This window comes from Salmo salar, chromosome ssa28, assembly GCF_905237065.1.
Source record: "Salmo salar chromosome ssa28, Ssal_v3.1, whole genome shotgun sequence".
Lineage (NCBI taxonomy): Eukaryota > Metazoa > Chordata > Actinopteri > Salmoniformes > Salmonidae > Salmo > Salmo salar.
The window spans coordinates 10,872,800-10,892,298 of NC_059469.1; the positions used below are offsets into that span (position 1 = coordinate 10,872,800).

Below are 19,499 nucleotides of genomic sequence, written 5' to 3' on the forward strand. Positions count from 1 at the left end.
ATTACCATCAAGTAGGCTTGCTAGGGTGCGGTGGATGAGGATGGCAGATGGGTGTAAGGCGTGAGCTCCAGCTCCAAGTGTTGTGTGTTCAATCCCAGTGCTAGGCCTTTATTTAATTTGTTTTGTTTTAGCCTTATACCAAACCTTAACCCTTACCTGAACCATTTGGAAATTAATCCCTAAACTTAACCGTCAAATTGTTTCAGTTGTAAACCTATCCCGGAGTTCTGGTTCCGAGGGTCACATGTTCAGTCCCAGTGCTAGGCAGTACTTAATTTTTTTTTACCCTATCCCAAATCTTAACCCTTACCTTAACCATTCGGAACTAATGCCTAAACTTAATCATTAAGTTGTTTCTGTTGTAACCCTATCCTAAACCTTAACCCATTCAGAATTAATGCCTAAACTTAACCGTTGAAATGTTATGTTTATCTCCCCCGGACAAACGTTGAATACTGAAGTCAAACCGTGAGATCCTGTTGAAATGCCAGCTTGTTCCATTATTCACAATTTCCAGCTTGTCCAGCTTTTTAAAATTTGGTTTCATGCATCGATTTAGTAACCTGGGGATCCCCTATGATCCATGTTGGCTCAACAATAAGCTGCTGTATGTCATTAGCATAACCACACACCAGAGAAACGAATTTGGCCACAGTAGCCATTTGTTCCGAAGGTTAGGGCACAGTTTCCTATAAAGCCCTTCATTTTCAAGTAAAAGGAAGCAAAGTTACACTATTGGGACTAAGCCCATGTCTTGTATTGGAGTGAGCCTCTATGTTTAATGCGACTATAAGACAGTAATCCTAAACTCTGTGACAGGCAGAGCTAAGCATCATTCTCCCATAGCTCAGCACACTGCAGTATAAGGTCCCTGCGCTGATTTGGAGTTGACTCGTTAATGTGTATGTGTGTGTTACATTGCTTTGCATTGCTGTTTTACTCATTAATGACCAGAGAGAGAAAGAGAAATTGAACGAAAGACAGAGAGAGATGGAGATAGAGATGGAGAGAGAGAAAGAGAAATTGCTGTAATGTGCAGAAAGTGTCTCTCGTCAGGGAGTGTTGAACAAACTGAATCCTGCTGAATGCTGTTTCCTGGAGAGTTCATGGTGATTATCAGAAGGGGATAATGTAGAGCACGCACTAACAAAATACACAACATACATACTGGATTTTTTAGACCTTAGTATAAGTACAGACTAGAATAATGTATACATAATGCACCCAATAAGTGCATACATTTTTTAGGCTCCCGAGTGGCGCAGCGGCCTAAGGCACTACATCTCAGTGCTAGAGGTGTCACTACAAACCCTGGATTGATTCCAGGCTGTATCACAACTGGCCGTGATTGGGAGTCCCATAGGGCAGCTCACAATTTGCTCAGCATCGTCCGGGTTAGGGTTTGGCCGGGGTAGGCTGTCATTGCTCTCGAGTGGCGCAGTGGCCTAAGGCACTACATCCCAGTGCAAGAGGCGTCACTACGGTCCCTGGTTCGAATCCAGGCTCTATCACATTTGGTTGGGATTGATTAGAAACGTTGTTTGACTAGTTTGGACGAAGTTTATTGGTAACTTTCGGGATTCATTTGTATGCATTTTGAACAAGGGAAACAAGTGGATTACTGATTCAAGCTCGCCAACTAAACTGATTTTATTGGGATATAAAGATGGACTTTATTGAACAAAAGGACCATTTGTGATGTAGCTGGGACCCTTTGGATTGCAAACAGAGGAAGATCTTCAAAGGTAAGTGATTTATTTCTGACTTTCGTGATGCCTCTGCTTGGTTGGAAAATGTATGCAATGCTTTTGTACGCAGGGCGCTGTCCTCAGATAATTGCATGGTGTGCTTTCGCTGTAAAGCCTTTTTGAAATCTGACACAAATGCTGGATTAACAAGAAGTTAAGCTTTTAAATAATGTATGACACTTGTATTTTCATGAATGCTTAATATTACGAATTTTGTATTTTGAATTTCACGCTCTGCAATTTCACCGGATGTTGGCCAGGTGGGACTGCAGAGTCCCACCTAGCCCAAAGAGGTTTTAACTGACTTGCCTAGTTAAATCAAGGTTAAATAAAAATAAGAATTTGTTCTTAACCTCTCTAGGGGGTGTGGGACGCTAGCGTCCAGAGCGCCAAATTCAAAAACAGAAATACTCATTATAAAAATTCATGAAACATACAAGTGTTATACATGGGTTTAACCTGTTGAGGACAGACGTTCCGCTAGCGGAACCCCATTCCGCCTGCGGAACCCCTAGCCAACAGCCAATGGCATCGCACAGTGCGAAATACAAAACCAACTAAAATACCACAATTACATTTTCTCAAACAATCAACTATTTTACACCATTTTAAAGATAAGACTCTCGTTAATCTAACCACATTGTCCGATTTCAAAAAGGCTTTACAATGAAAGCAAAACATTAGATTGTGTTAGGAGAGTACATAGACACAAATAATCACACAGCCATTTTTCAAGCAAGCATATATGTCACATAAACCCAAACCACAGCTAAATGCAGCACTAACCTTTGATGATCTTCATCAAATGACACTCCTAGGACATTATGTTATACAATACATGCATGTTTTGTTCAATCAAGTTCATATTTATATCAAAAACCAGCTTTTTACATTAGCATGTGATGTTCAGAACTAGCATACCCACCGAAAACTTCCGGTGAATTTACTAAATTACTCATGATAAACATTCACAAAATACATAACAATTATTTTAAGAATTATAGATACAGAAGTCCTTTATGCAATCGCGGTGTCAGATTTTAAAATAGCTTTTCGGCGAAAGCACATTTTGCAATATTCTGAGTACATAGCTCGGCCATCACGGCTAGCTATTTTGACACCCACCAAGTTTGGTACAACCTAAACTCAGAATTACTATTAGAAAAATTGGATTACCTTTGCTGTTCTTCGTCAGAATGCACTCCCACGACTTCTACTTCAACAACAAATGTTGTTTTGGTTCCAAATAATCCATAGTTATATTCAAATAGCTCCGTTTTGTTTGTGCGTTCAGGTCACTATCCGAAGGGTGACGCGTGAGCGCATTTCGTGACAAAAAAATTCAAAATATTCCATTACGGTACTTCGAAGCATGTCAAACGCTGTTTAAAATCAGTTTTATGCTATTTTTCTCGTAAAATAGCGATAATATTCCAACCGGGCAACGTTGTATTCATTCAAAGGCTGAAAGAAAACAATTGAGTAGTCTCGTGACCGCGCATCTCCAGTGTCACTGTCCCCAGGCTGACCACTTACAAATTCTCCTGCTGTTCTTCACCCAGAGACAGCAGACACCCCATTCCACTTTCTGGCTGCTTTAGAGAGCCAATGGAAGCCTTAGAAAGTGTCACATTACAGCACAGATGCTGTATTTTCGATAGAGATGCAACAGATTTATATGCATATTCTAGTTTCTGGGCAGGAGTAGTAACCAGATTAAATCGGGTACGTTTTTTACAATTAAAGTTCGTAGAAACATGTCAAATGATGTTTAAAATCAATCCTCAGGTTGTTTTTGTCATAAATAATCAATAATATTTCATCCGGACCAAAGCTTTATCAATAGACTCATGTCTGGAAATTTCCACTGTCCTCTCATTGAAAGTGCTGTATCTCCCTCATTTTTCAGAGTAAAAGCCTGAAACAATGCCTAAAGACTGGCTTCATGTCTGGAAATGTCCACTGTCCTCTCATTGAAAGTGCTGTATCTCCCTCATTTTTCAGAGTAAAAGCCTGAAACAATGCCTAAAGACTGGCTTCATGTCTGGAAATGTCCACTGTCCTCTCATTGAAAGTGCTGTATCTCCCTCATTTTTCAGAGTAAAAGCCTGAAACAATGCCTAAAGACTGGCCTCATGTCTGGAAATTTCCACTGTCCTCTCATTGAAAGTGCTGTATCTCCCTCATTTGTCAGAGTAAAAGCCTGAGACAATGCCTAAAGACTGGCCACATGTAGAAGAAGCAATAGAGATCGTGAACTGGGTCCTATAATAGTACTTCCTGGATGGATTTTCCTCAGGTTTTTGCCTGCCATATCAGTTCTGTTATACTCACAGACATTATTTTAACAGTTTTGGAAACTTTAGAGTGTTTTCTATCCAAATCTACAACTTATATGCATATCCATATCCTGAGTAGAAGGCAGTTTACTTTGGGCACACTTTTCATCCAAAATTCCGAATGCTGCCCCCTACCCTAGTGAAGTTAACTGACTTGCCTAGTTAAATAAAAAATGTGCCCTTCCTTTTCCATTTAATCTAAGTGTGAGTCGGCATTTATTTACTCTGTAGAATATCTCCCTGTGGTATAAAATAATATTTTATAACTTGTAGCTTAACATCTCAGCTACCCGAGTTGCTCCACGAAAAAGTGTTTTTTTGCATCCCATTAATATTTTAAGTAGGAATTGTGCACCAATATTGCATTTCAAAAGCCTGTTATATTAAATGAAGTGCTCTTTATTATAGCAACAAGCTGTCACAGTGTCACTGCAGAATTAAGACATTTTTCCAAATTTCTCCAAATGTTACATTTGGATGTTGCTCCAAACTGCTCAGGATCATTCCATTTGTCCAAACTTCAAATTTTGAAGTTGCTCCAAACGTCAAATTTAGAAGGTTAAGGGTTAAGCTTTTGGATAGGGTTAAAATATTACATTTAGGTACTCATTCCGAATGGTTAAGGTAAGGGTTAAGGTTTGTGATAGGGTAATACATTTTTTTTTAAACATAATAATAATAACAATTGTGTCCATCACTGGGATTGAAAATGCAACCTTGTTGTATATAACACGCAACCAGAGTTATGCTATACTGCTCTACAGTGGATGGTTAGCAGTCTTATGGTTTGTTCGGAACCAAGTGGGAAGTGGAAATGTATCATATTTGGGAAAAATTCCCCTGAACGGCCCTCCACCTGGTAATTGCTAGTTGAATCAGCCATGAATCCATCTGTGACGGGGGAATGGAAGCTTGTTGTTTGCAACAGGGAGGGACAATTTCTTTTTTTAAATGTTAAAATATTTCAACAATTTCACAGGGTTGATGTGTTATGCTAGACCACTCAGTTTTTCACCACAAAACACCAGACAATGACAAAAAAGATTATAGAACCAGCTCACCTGCTTTTACACTATAATTTGACTATTAGATGTTCAATGTTTCTTTTGAAATACATTTTTAATAAGGAATAGTTCAACCATATTAAAAAGAGACTTCAATTCCTGTAACAGGGTTGACTTTAAAATGAGGGACAGACTTCAATGAATCACTAATCACATGAAATAAATAATCATCTTCAGAAATAGCTTTGTCAAAGCAACAAAATAACTAGGGCTTTACAATGATGGTGAAAACGTGGATTATTTTTTGGGGTTGTGGTTTAAAATCTTCCTAAAAGTCACAGAGAGTGCACAGATGTCAAAATGCTGATTTATTGACTTTATTTGGCACTTAATAGGCACTAACTATAGTCTTTTTTTACATTTATTTAACCTCTTGAACATGTGCTCTTTATGACAGAATGTTAAAATTAGGTCAAACCAAATGTTTTTTTTTTACCAAGTTATACTTCTCAAACTGCACCGAATTGGTGGAACGACCCAACTACTGTGTTAGGCTTGGATTTGTGTCTTGTGTATCTGTTCCCCATCAGGCAGCGTAGCTGTAAAAAGCTGATGACTGTGAGACTAGATAGAGAGACACAATACAGCTGGATGTGAACCCAAACTGTCGACACGCCTGTTATCTACCCAGACATGCTTCTCATTGTGGCTCACTTCTCTTCTCTCTCCTCCGATGATACCATCCCTCGCTTCTTATCTCTACTGAGAGCTCTCTTCATTCTCCCTATTTTGCTCCCTACCCATTTTCTTTTCAAATGTGCACATTTCTCTTGCTCTCTCTCCTCCTTCTCTTTTGCTCTCTGTCTCTCTATCGCTATCTTTCCCACTCTCCATCCTCTCTCTTTCTCCTTCTCCCACTTTCTGTCTCTTTCTCACTCTTCTTCCTCCCTCGCTCTGTCTCTTTCTTTCCAAAATCGACTAATTTCTCGCTGGTTCTCCCCGTGGTGGTGGTAGTCATTGAGCAGACAGGGATTAACCCGGCTCCTCCAATTACCCAGAGAAATCCTGATCGGAAAATGATTCTCATTACTGACGCCTGAGTCACCTGTTTCTGCTGCGAGCTTAACAAGAGAGGATCTCCATGGGAGAGGGAGGGAGGGAGGGAGGGAGGGAGGGAGGGAGGGAGGGAGATCATTACAACACTGTATACAGACACGTCTTCATTCTTTTGGAACTTTTGTGAGTGTAATGTTTACTGTTCATTTCACTTTTAGTAATTATTTATTTAACTTGCTTTGGCAATGTAAACATATGTTTCCCATGCCGAGAGAGAGAGAGAGAGAGAGAGAGAGAGAGAGAGAGAGAGAGAGAGAGAGAGAGAGAGAGAGAGAGAGAGAGAGAGAGAGAGAGAGAGAGAGAGAGAGAGAGAGAGAGAGAGAGAGAGAGAGAGAGAGAGAGAGAGAGAGAGAGAGAGAGAGAGAGAGAGAGAGAGAGAGAGAGAGAGAGAGAGAGAGAGAGAGAGAGAGAGAAAATCCCAGACAAATCAGCCTCATCAAAGAAACATAGAGAGATTGGCCATGGCCAATAACCCTGATTTAACCACTGTCTGGTTAGTAGGGAGAGAGGAGCAAGTCACACAGTGATAGGCCCTGGGGAGTGTGTGGGCAGGAGCGTGAGGAGAAGGCTGAAGAGATTGTGTGTAAAGCTGAGGCGCTTTACTGCAGTTACAGGAGCTGCTGAAGTTACTAACTTGTCCTCCTCAGGCGTGCACAGTGTACTCTGACACACAGAGACAGGAATGGTATACTGCGTTGTCACTATTACAATGTACCATCTGGGCTTGTGGTGTACTGTAGTTGAACCATTCCATTTTCCTCCACTTGTATATAAAGATGTGTATGTGTACTGGTGTGTGTGGGAATGTGTATGATACCGGACACGTGTTGATATCTGTATACGTATGTGTCTGACAAGGTATTAAAAACAACGTGTGTGTTTGTTTGTCTGTGTGTTTGTGTGTTTTAGGTATGCGTATCCTGGTGACCCTGCTACTGGACACCCTGCCCATGCTGGGGAATGTCCTGCTGCTCTGTTTCTTTGTCTTCTTCATCTTCGGCATCGTGGGCGTGCAGCTGTGGGCAGGGCTACTGAGGAACCGCTGCTTCCTGCCTGAGAACTTCTCACTGTGAGTAGAACTGTGTATGTGCGCGCGCGGGTGTGTGGTGGTGGTGGTGGTGGTGGTGGTGGTGGTGATGGTGGGGGGGTTAGGGTTAAGAAGAGGGTAGAATTGAATGGGTTTGGTTAGATGGTAATGAGGTCTGAGGCAAACGAGGTGAGTTTATTTTCTACAGTAAATGAGCCTCTGTTACTTAATCTGTGTGCAGGCTGTTGATGAGGATTGCTTGGTTTCCAGAACGTGGGATGTTGATACGCTGTAAAACCAGATAAGTTCTAGCTGCACACACATTTTGAGGAAACCGATGACCTCACAAAAATTCAGTTAAGAAACGTATAATAGCTGAAGTGAGCAGTACGACCTTCATATGAGTAATACAAATGCAGTTTTTTGGAGTAAGGTATGCTAAAATGTAACTCCCCCACTAAGCCACGCATCCAATCATTTACCAGTGTGCCTTGGCTCTTCGATTGAATTGTAGAGTTACCACCCATGACATAAGGCCTTATACATAGACCTGAAACTCATAGTTTACAGGCCACATCAGGCCTACAAGTCTAGCTGCAGAATTCCACAAACTTTCCCAAAATGATCAGTAATCTTCCAACCAGGAGTTCTGAAAACCTGGGAAATTAACCAGAATCTTGCAACTGTAACTGTAAATCACATTATGCTAGTTTGCAAAGTGATGTCTAATTCCTGTTGGAATCTAGCCAGCGTTAGAATATCCAACAGTTGAAATTTGTATTCAGCCGCAACCTGCAGTCATAATAACTGCCAGGATTAAGCACAGTGGGAGGAGATGACCAAAGCCATTTAAAGTGGAACAACTATTTCAGTAACGGGTGCAAAAATTCTATGATTGGATTTGTTTACAAAACTGTTATTTATCTTTGTGTAGTATCTACATTTTAATCAATCAATCACTCAATGTACATGCAAAAACACAGATAATAAAAACAATTCCAAAAAATCAACCTGCAGTAGAGAATGCTGGGAAAAAAGATAAGTTGTTATCATATCTTTAAAAAATGTAGTGGGTGTGACTTCTCATTTAGTTTTGAGTAAGTACCACAAAAAATATTTTAAGTAATAATTACTTTTCATTGACTTTGAGTACAATTTACTAGAAGTATTTGAGTAAAAAATGCCTTGGGGTAGGGAAAGTTTGACCTTGAAATATAGTACCGTCAGACATACTGGCCACCACCGCCATTTCCTGAGCAGCGTCATCACTCCTGTATTATAAAACGAGTAGCAATGATTATATAGAGGTGATAAATGGGAAGGAGAGGGTAACTAGTGAGATTAGAGAGAGACCATTACTGCCCATACACTTAGACAGCAGCGGGCTCTATAAGTAATACATGTTAGATGACATTTCCACTATGGTAGTTATGATTTATGACATTTTCTCATAAGGCACTAAATGTCCTTCTACATTATGGGTTCGTGAAGACTTTTCATTCTATTCTATTTGGACTAAACATTTCAGGTTCTCTTTAAATGTTACATTCCATCATTTTGTATTTCATAATAGTAGATAAAGCCATAAAAACAGACTGCAACAGCGAGGAACTTTAATGGAAAGACATCTTTAATCATAAGTTTAATTACCACAGTTTTGCCATTGCATTAGCCACGTAACTGCACACTATTAAACTCCATGATGGATACAAGGATTAAATCCCCTCCAACACAGATTGACTCGCCAGCAGAAGCTGTTGCATAACTCCATCCTGAAGTGTGAAATAGCTTAAATAGCTTAAATAAATATATATGTGTTAGCATATAAATATATAACTGGAACTGCCATAGCAGTACTAGAGGGAGGATTTGGCCCAGTAAGTAATTGAAGCTACTTGTGTGGCTAATGCATCAAAACACACACACACACACACACACACACACACACACACACACACACACACACACACACACACACACACACACACACACACACACACACACACACATACGTACACACACACACCGATCCAGCGTGTCACATCGCCTCCAGGCAGAGTCTGTGTTGACAGACGCACCAATTATCTATCCTCTGACGGAGATGTGCGCCATTAGAGCTAAGCCGTGGTTAACACAGACACCCAGACGAGGGACATACTGTACACGTGCACTCCCGAGTGGTGCAGCCGTCTAAGGCACTGCATCTCAGTGCTAGAGGCGTCACTACAGACACTGGTTCGTTTCCAGGCTGTATCACAACCGGCCGTGATTGGGAGTCGCATAGGGCGGCGCACAATTGGCCCAGCGTCATCCGGGTTAGGGTTTGGCCGGAGTAGGCCGTCATTGTAAATAAAAATGTGTTCTTAACTGACTTGCCTAGTTAAATAAAGGTAAAAAAAAAAATATATATATATATATATATATATGTAAATGCACAGATTGCGTAGGGAACAATGATGAAAACCCTAGATGGAAGAACTCCACCAACTGCTACACTAACCTTGCTATTATCCCCTCTCTCCTCTCTTCACTCTAGTCCTCTACCTGTGGCCCTGGGGAACTACTACCATACAGAGAACCATGACCAGAAGCCCTTCATATTCTCCATGCCTAAAGCCACTAGAACCCTAACTGTAACGCTCTCTCTCCTCTCTCTTCAGTCCTCTGTCCGTCGAGTTAGGGAACTATTACCACACGGAGAACGATGACGAGAACCCCTTCATCTGCTCCATGCCCAGGGAGAATGGCATGCGTCTGTGTTCCTCTGTGCCCATCCTGTATGAGGAGGGAGGTCTCCAGTGCCAGATGGACATGAACTCCTACAACAGCACAGACAACACCACCTGTATCAACTGGAACCAGTACTATAGTAACTGCTCGGCGGGACACGTCAACCCCTTCAAAGGGGCCATCAACTTTGATAACATCTGCTATGCCTGGATTGCCATCTTTCAGGTGAGGAAATGGCATTGGCGTGCATGTGTACATCAGAGGAGGCTGCTGATGGGAGGACGGCTCACAATGATGGCTGGAAGAGAGCGAATTTAATGGCATCATACTGTATGTAATTGTATGCACAGAAACACAGCTACATGTACAGTTGAAGTTGGAGGTTTACATACACTTAGGTTGGAGTCACTAAAACTCATTTTTTTAACTACTCCACAAATTTCAATGATAACAAACTATAGTTTTGGCAAGTCGGTTAGGACATCTACTTCGTGCATGACACAAGTCATTTTTCCAACAGTTGTTTACAGACAGATTATTTCACTTATAATTCACTGTCACAATTCCAGTGGGTCAGAAGTTTACATACACTAAGTTCACTGTGCCTTTAAACAACTTGGAAAATTCCAGAAAATTATGTCATGGCTTTAGAAGCTTCTTTTTGAGTCAATTGGAGGTGTACCTGTGGATGTATTTCAAGGCCTACCTTCAAACTCAGTGCCTCTTTGCTTGACATCATTGGAAAATCAAAATAAATCAGCCAAGACCTCAGAAAAAAATGGTAGACCTCCACAAGTCTGCTTCATCCCTGGGAGCAATTTCCAAACGCCTGAAGGTACCACGTTCATCTGTACAAACAATAGTACGTAAGTATAAACACCATGGGACCACGCAGCCGTCATACCGCTCAGGAAGGAGACGCTTTCTGTCTCCTAGAGATGAACGTACTTTGGTGCGAAAAGTGCAAATCAATCCCAGAACAACAGCAAAGGACCTTGTGAAGATGCTGGAGGAATCAGGTACAGAAGTATCTATGTCCACAGTAAAATGAGTCCTATATCGACATAACCTGAAAGGCCGCTCAGCAAGGAAGAAGCCACTGCTCCAAAACCTCCATAAAAAAGCCAGACTACGGTTTGCAACTGCACATGGGGACAAAGATTATACTTTTTGGAGAAATGGCCTCTGGTCTGATGAAACAAAAATAGAACTGTTTGGCTATAATGACCATTGTTATGTTTGGAGGAAAAAGGGGGAGGCTTGCAAGCCGAAGAACACCATCCCAACCGTGAAGCACGGGGGGTGGCAGCATTACGTTGTGGGGGTGCTTTGCTGCAGAGGGACTGGTGCACTTCACAAAATAGATGGCATCATGAGGCTGGAAAATTATGTGGATATATTGAAGCAACATCTCAAGACATCAGTCAGGAAGTTAAAGCTTGGTCACAAATGGGTCTTCCAAATGGACAATGACCCCAAGCATACTTCGAAAGTTGTGGCAAAATGGCTTAAGGACAACAAAGTTAAGGTATTGGAGTGGTCATCACAAAGCCCTGACCTCAATCCAATCGAGAATTTGTGGGCAGAACTGAAAAAGTGTGTGCGAGCAAGGAAGTCTACAAACCTGACTCAGTTACACCAGCTCTGTCAGGAAGAATGGGACAAAATTCACCCAACTTATTGCGGGAAGCTTGTGGAAGGCTACCCGAAACGTTTGACCCAAGTTAAACAATCTAAAGGCAATGCTACCAAATACTAATTGAGTGTATGTAAACTTCTGACCCACTGGGAATGTGATGAAAGTAATAAAAGCTGAAATCAATCATTCTCTCTACTATTATTCTGACATTTCACATTCTTAAAATAAAGTGGTGATCCTAACTGACCTAAGACAGGGAATTTTTACTAGGATTAAATGTCAGGAATTGTGAGAAACTGAATTTAAATGTATTTGGCTAAGGTGTATCCAACTTCCGACTTCAACTGTATGTACATGCAGCCACATGCACACAAGCACAGTCAATACTGTTGACCCATAAAATCCAAGGCATTTAACGTTCCAGGATGGCAGTATTTCAGAAGTGTCTCAGGAAGTTGGCATCACTGTCTCATCTGTCTGATGCTAACTTAGCAATCAGCTGCGTACTCAGAGCCTGCGAGTTTAAAGTGTCGTGGTACTTTAATTATTGGCACCAGGGTTAGAGACAGCTGATCTTTTGGAAATTGGTTTTACGCTACACTGTACAGCATCTTGTTCAAAAGAACCTTTTAAAGCAGCATCGTCAAAGTGTTTTTATCTCTTTCTTTGTTTTGAAGTACACCAAACAGTTGACTAACCACTTGACTGATCCCTCCTTAAGACTTTGATGTAACTTGAGCTGTATCCTTCCCAGGGTTAGGTTCCATTAGGGTGCATGGGACACAGAGACCGAGAGCATAATTGGTTGTACTGCTGCTGTATCTAAGGAATAGGGATTAATAGATTTAAGGGGGTCGCTATGGCGATGGAAGTGGAGTGAAGCTCATTAATATCATTTCTTCCATTCACTCTCTTATCAGCCTATTCATCGCAGGGACTTCTTTCGAGTTTTAATTTGTCCCTGTGTTATAGTTGTGTCTTTACAGACTTTACAGACATACTCCTGAGTCAGAAGATTGAGGATTTCCGCTATTAGCCTCGACGGACCGCCCTTTAAGCTAATGAGCAGTCATTCTGACTGCAACATTCTAACAGTGTAACGAATACATCTCATATACTGTATGCTATCGCAAAAATCATCATTGGTGGTGTTCATAAAGACCTTAGGCAACGTTAGAACAACATTAGAAAAATTCTATTTCAAATAACACAACAGCATTTTCATTTGTTTGTGTCAGTTTAGGCTATATGTAGAAATAACAACAATAAACAATTCAGGAGTTCAATCAAATCTATTGATGGAGTGACTGTTACAACTATGAAACAGAAAGCATATGTGTTGGAACACGGTAACAGCTTCTTTGTATAACAACAAATATATATATATCCCAACCTCCAAGATGCACGGTCAACATGCGCGGTCAAATGATGAAAACATCATTTGCCTAAACATCATTATAAGTGCCAAGTGATAAAGAGTGGAACTCAGCACAAAGCATTATAATGAATATAAGCGTTGATATGACAGCAGTCAAAAATAGTCAATTATTATCAGCTCGTGCTTGTGTGCGTCTTCACGCAATGGCATCAGTTCGATTTTATTCAGCTGTTATTCCCTGTCCTAACAGTTGACATAAATCTTCATAACTTTCACTGGCTTGACACACTTTGACATACCTTTGTTTGGTTTCAGTGCGTAATAGTCTCCGGTTCTCTCTTTATTGTGTCCCCGTCGTCTTGTCATTCTTCAGCACCGTTGAGCAGGTGCCTTATTTTGCGCAGAGGAAGGAGCTCCCAACTCACTTTGATCATGGTGCCGGCCAGACTTGTTTTCTTGGCAAGCGACTTGGCTGCCAATGACAGTGAAGTGAGGAAATGATCCATGGAGGCATTTCTCCCCTTGCCAATTTAAGGTTCCACAATCATCATCACCACATTCTTCGACACGCGCTCACCTGCCGCCCGGATGTTTTCCCAGATATTGAAAGCCGTTCAGCATGTACTATTACACACGATCTGACTGTGTAGCCGACTCCAACTAGGCCAGAGTAGACTGATAAAACTGCTTGGATTCAGTGGACTGATATACAGTAGGATACATACCATTTAGAGATTAGAATTAGAATGCTAATCAATATAGTAGGATGTCCCGCCCTGTTCTTCATTCACAATTGCTGATTACATAATTATGCGTCGTTCACTTCCCGTTGCTCATCATCTCACCCATTCTCCCATTTCTCCCCATCATACTTTATTGAATTGATTTAATCTGTTGTTTTGGCATTCAGTTTCGAGGGAATTATCAGAGGGATTATCAGCTGGGCACTGCACTTTTAACTGTCGGAAGAAGGAGTGGAGCAGGTCCTACTGTTGGGAGAAGGAGGGGCAACGTGGGGAAATGACATGCCCTCGTAAACCTGGTTATAACTCCAGTTGTGTTCGAAATATTAAGATTCTAACACCGACAGTGTTTGAAATGGACTTATTTAGGAAAAGTCAAGGACAGAGGGGGGCATGACTTTACAAAGAATCATAAACAGTCAAAATGACTGCTTTAGCAGATCTAGTGTTAACTCACTCTCAGTGGCTCTGTTCTCGCTCTGTTCTGTTGTAGAGAGAGAGAGAGAGAGAGAGAGAGATCAGTAGTTGGTGTGATGTGGATGGTGCACTAGGGAGGGGTTTGAAGTCAAAATGTCTGACCTACGGTCTTTGTTTGTGTGATATCTCTGTCTTTCTGTGTGTCTGTCTCTCTCTGTCTCTTCTCTTTCTCTCTCTCCTTCTCGCGCTGATAGGTGATCACGCTGGAGGGCTGGGTGGACATCATGTACTTTGTGATGGATTCTCACTCCTTCTACAACTTCATCTACTTCATCCTCCTCATCATCGTAAGTGACCAACTAAGGGGGAGAGATAATTGTTATAATTCATCTATAGTTTTTTTGTGTGTGTGTCTGTAGCAGAATTCAATGCCATGGCATAGCTACTTTATTCAAGCTCTTAGCAAACTCTTGACTCCTGAATGCCCTCCCAGGCCCTTATGTAAAGAGAAGTCTGCCTCCAGAAACAACATGTCTCAGTACACCACTCAACATCTGTTCAGTCTGAAACTCCCTTCAGCAGTACACAGCCTGGTGATACAGTACAGGAGTATTATCTCCTCAAGCACACATTCACAGAGCTGGGGGAGCTTCTTCTCAGAGGCTGGGAGGCTAGCCACTAGCTAACCTGGGGGACTGTCTGTTATTTGTATGTTAAACTCACAGTGGATATGTAGTTGAAAAACTCCCTAAAGTGTGTGGGTATAGACTCTCTGTGTTTCTTGTTGTCCCTCACCAGGTTGGATAGTTCTAACTCTTTATGTATCTGGTTGTCCCTATCCTAACTCTGTCTGTGTTTCTGGTTGTCCCTCTCCAGATTGACTCTTTCTAGTTTAGTTTAGTTTAGTTTATTTATTTGCACAAAAAAATGTAATTGAAAGCCAAACAGTGCAGATAAAAACAAGGTAAAAAGGTGTGCAAAACTCTTTCTAGAGAATAACTCTGTGTGTGTTTCTGGTTGCCCCTCTCCAGATTGGCTCTTTCTTCATGATCAACCTGTGTCTGGTCGTCATCGCCACCCAGTTCAGTGAGACCAAGCAGAGGGAGAGCCAGCTGATGAAGGAACAGCGCATCCGTTTCCTGTCCAACGCTAGTACCCTGGCCTCCTTCTCCGAGCCGGGCTCCTGCTACGACGAGCTGCTCAAACTCCTGGTCCACGTCATCCGCAAGGGGTGCAGGCAGGTGGCCCATGTCTGCCGGGCCGTGATGCGCCGTGCTGGGATGAACATCGCAGCCTCTCCCCCTGCCCTGGAGCGAGAGAGGGGGAGCCACAGAAGGAGGAGGAAGGCTTCCAGACAGGGTTCTGTGGTCTCTAGAAAAGGTTCTATGTCCGTTCATCACTTGGTTCACCAACATCACCATCATCATCATCACTATCACCTAGTGAATGGGAGTGTGAGGGGGGGACTAGGGGGTAGGGGGGTGGAGGGGGTCGGGGGAGGAGTGGCGGACGTGGAGACGGGTTCACATAGCAACAACGGTGGCGCTGGACGGCTCATGTTGGGTCCTCCTCCATCGACTTCTGACCTGAACTTGGCGACCCCGGCGTCACCAGCCAATCCCGCGCTGGGCATCATGTGCCACACAGACTGCCACCTGGAGCCCACCACCCCCACTACCCTCGCTCCTACCCCTAGCCCCTTCTCCCTGGCACCCATCCCCATGTCCAGGGCTATGAAGAGGAACTCTGTGCCCTTTGCTGCCCCCGGACCTAAGAACTACCCCACGCTACAGCCCAGGGCACTAATGGAGTCTAGAAGTGGCAGTGTTACAGCTAGTACCATCAGTAATATAAACCTCAACCTCAATATACCACCACTAACCTTGGAGAGGGGACCACAGAGTCTGGTGGACACACACACACCCATGCCAGGTACACCATAAAACACACACAAACCATGTGAGAGGGATATGGTGTTTCTGTCTTGTTTTAATTAAAGTCATGATGTGACTGTGATGAAAATAGAGAGAAAAGGGGAACATTTATTTTTCTGAGGTACATGTTTGAAAATATACAATATCATCAAAGATTCTATAGTATATCTGTTTTTTCTTCCTATCGTCTTCTTCATCCATCCCTCCCTCCAGCCCAGCTATCCAGCCGTGACCTGAGTGTCATCGGAACCCTGGACCCCTCGTTCCCCTTTGACCCTGAGTCATGCCCATACTGTGCCAAGGCCCTGGCAGGGGAGTCAGAGGGCACGGACGGAAACGAGAACCCCGGGGACTCAGACAGCGAGGGCATCTACGAGTTCACCCAAGACCTCCACCACAGGGACCGCAAGGACCGTCGGGACAGCCGTCAGCCCAGGAAGGGGCAGCGAAAGCTGGGTACCACGGCAGGGCGAGTGGTCCGGGCCTGGAGGCTGGTGTGTGACACCTTTAGGAAGATAGTCGACAGCAAGTACTTCGGAAGAGGGATCATGATCGCCATTCTGATTAATACACTGAGTATGGGGATCGAATACCACGAACAGGTGAGTGTGTGTGTGTTTTCCTTGGTACATCCTCAGGAGGATTGTATTCGTGTGTCTGTGTGTAGGTAAGTGTCGCTAGGACAGGGGAAAGTTGGGATTGGAGAAGCCAAACTGCAGTCTGAAGACTATTCCCTGTGAGTGCAGTGGTTCAGACTGTGTGTAGCTGTGTGCGTTGAACCGCTCCTAGCCTTTACTCAACTTCATTCCCTGAGGCCGGAGAGGAATTCCCATTCTTCCCAATCCTCTGAGTGTTTCATGCAACTCCGGACTGCCTTGTTTACGGGAGCGTAATTGTGACCATGTGAAAGTGTAGGAGAGCGTGTGTGTCTGTGTGTGTGTGTGTGTGTGTGTGTGTGTGTGTGTGTGTGTGTGTGTGTGTGTGTGTGTGTGTGTGTGTGTGTGTGTGTGAAGGGTGAGGAAGGACCCCAGACATCTGAAAGAGATTGCTCTCTCTTTCCCTCCCTCTCTTTCTCTCTCTCTCTCTCTCTCTCTCTCTCTCTGTCTCTCCCTGTCTTTCTCTCTCTCTCTTTCCCTCTCTCTCTCTGTCTCTCCCTGTCTTTCTCTCTCTCTCTTTCCCTCTCTCTCTCATTTGCTCTCTCACATGCCTCGTGTGCAAGCCATAGCCTGAAGGGAGCACGCCACCGGGTCTCCCGCCCAGCTGACACACACACACACACACAAAAACACAGTATTTGTAACTGTATTTCACACAGATGTGAGTATATGCGTGTGGTGTTAAAGCAGGTTTGTATTAGTGGATAGGTTGAAACACATTCTTGATGAGGTGATTGTGTGCATGTGTGTGTTTGTATCTTGGCATTTATACATGATGTGTGTGTGTGTGTGTGTGTGTGTGTGTGTGTGTGTGTGTGTGTGTGTGTGTGTGTGTGTGTGTGTGTGTGTGTGTGTGTGTGTGTGTGTGTGTGTGTGTCTGGGGCTTAAACATGGTGCTGTCAGCTTCCCTCGCCTCCACATCCATATATAATAGATCACAGAGAGTGTTTTATCTTGTAGAAATCCCCTTTAAACACACTCTGGATCTCCCTAGACCCGTTGGACGCTAAGCACACCATACCAGATCCACCGGAGTGTGCTTTCAATCCTTAAGCCAGTGTTTCACCCCTTAAGCCAACTCCAGTCCTCCAGTACCACCCAACAGTACACATTTTTGTTGGAGCCCCTGACAAACGCACCTGGTTCGACTCATTGAGGGCTTGATGATTAGTTGACAAGTTGAATCAAGTGTGCTTGTCTGGGGCTACAACAAAAATGTGTACTGTTGGGGGTACTCGAGGACTGGAGTTGGGAAACACTGGCTCAAGTAAAGAAGATCTCAATATTCAACGTTTGTCCAAGGGGGATAAACGTCAAATTTAAGTTAAGTTTAGGCATTCATTCCAAATGGTTAATGTAAGGGTTAAGGTTTGGGATAGGCTTAAAAAAAAAACTAGTGCCTAGAACTGGGATTGAACACATGACCCTCGGAGCCGGATCTTATGGCTTACGCCCATCCGCCATCCTTGTCCACAAGCCCTCAACTTGATGGTAATAGTGCTCACCGTTGCCCCTAGTGGCCCGTTTTTAAGGCCTCTCGCAATGTCCTGGGGATCAAGACGAACATTGAATATCTCCTTGGGTCTTGAGTGACCTGTCTGCCCTTAAGAGTCCCCCTTAAAGTTACAATTCACTCAAAAATCAAAGTTTGTTAGGCATTGTCATATTTCAAAAGTGAACTAAAGAGTCCACACTCAACAGAATTTGTTATTGAAGTAGAAATGTTCTCAGAAGAGCAGTGACCTTTAGCAGCATTGGAATAGTTTGTTTGAGCTTGTTTGAGTTTATTTATTCTTGCTCACAGCTGAAACTGAAGAAATGCAGAATTTACATGACTAATAATTGCAAAACACTCATTTAAAATACATAACACATAATACGTGACATAAATAGAATACAGAACAATTGAAAACATTCCAGGACATTTTTCATGATGGAAATGTAAATATTAAAATGTGATTTACATTTTTTTTGGGGGGGGGAAACCATTTAAGATCTAGAGTTATTATACAGTCGTGGCCAAAAGTTTTGAGAATGACACAAATGTTAATTTTCACAAAGTCTGCTGCCTCAGTTTGTATGATGGCAATTTGCATATACTCCAGAATGTTATGAAGAGTAAGCAGATGAATTGCAATTAATTGCAAAGTCCCTCTTTGCCATGCAAATGAACTGAATCCCAAAATAAAATTTCCACTGCATTTCAGCCCTGCCACAAATGGACCAGCTGACATCATGTCAGTGATTCTCTTGTTAACACAGGTGTGAGTGTTGACGAGGACAAGGCTGGAGATCACTCTGTCATGCTGATTGAGTTCGAATACTTCAAAAGGAGGGTGGTGCTTGGAATCATTGTTCTTCCTCCGTCAATCATGGTTACCTGCAAGGAAACACTTGCCGTCATCATTGCTTTGCACAAAAAGGGCTTCACATGCAAGGATATTGCTGCCAGTAAGATTGAACCTAAATCAACCATTTATCGGATCATCAAGAACTTCAAGGAGAGCGGTTCAATTGTTGTGAAGAAGGCTTCAGGGGCCCAAGAAAGTCCAGCAAGCGCCAGGACCGTCCCCTAAAGTTGATTCAGCTGCGGGATTGGGGCACCACCAGTACAGAGCTTGCTCAGGAATGGCAGTCCTGTGTCATGCCAACAGTAAAGCATCCTGAGACCATTCATGTGTGGGGTTGCTTCTCAGCCAAGGGAGTGGGCTCACTCACAATTTTGCCTAAGAACACAGCCATGAATATAGAATGGTACCAACACATCC

At 42.9% G+C, this 19,499-nt stretch overlaps 1 protein-coding gene across 6 annotated transcripts in view; it reads left to right on the forward strand.

Annotated features, from left to right (window-relative positions):
- Positions 1-19,499, forward strand: part of cacna1g (calcium channel, voltage-dependent, T type, alpha 1G subunit) — a 203,109-nt gene that overhangs the window by 35,798 nt on the left and 147,812 nt on the right. For all 6 annotated transcript variants that reach the window (XM_045710400.1, XM_045710399.1, XM_045710395.1 and 3 more), the window contains exons 4-8: positions 7,117-7,276; positions 9,895-10,189; positions 14,396-14,488; positions 15,173-16,073; positions 16,289-16,677. In XM_045710400.1, coding sequence (XP_045566356.1) covers positions 7,117-7,276; positions 9,895-10,189; positions 14,396-14,488; positions 15,173-16,073; positions 16,289-16,677 — 1,838 coding nt within the window. The remainder of the gene's footprint in view (positions 1-7,116; positions 7,277-9,894; positions 10,190-14,395; positions 14,489-15,172; positions 16,074-16,288; positions 16,678-19,499) is intronic.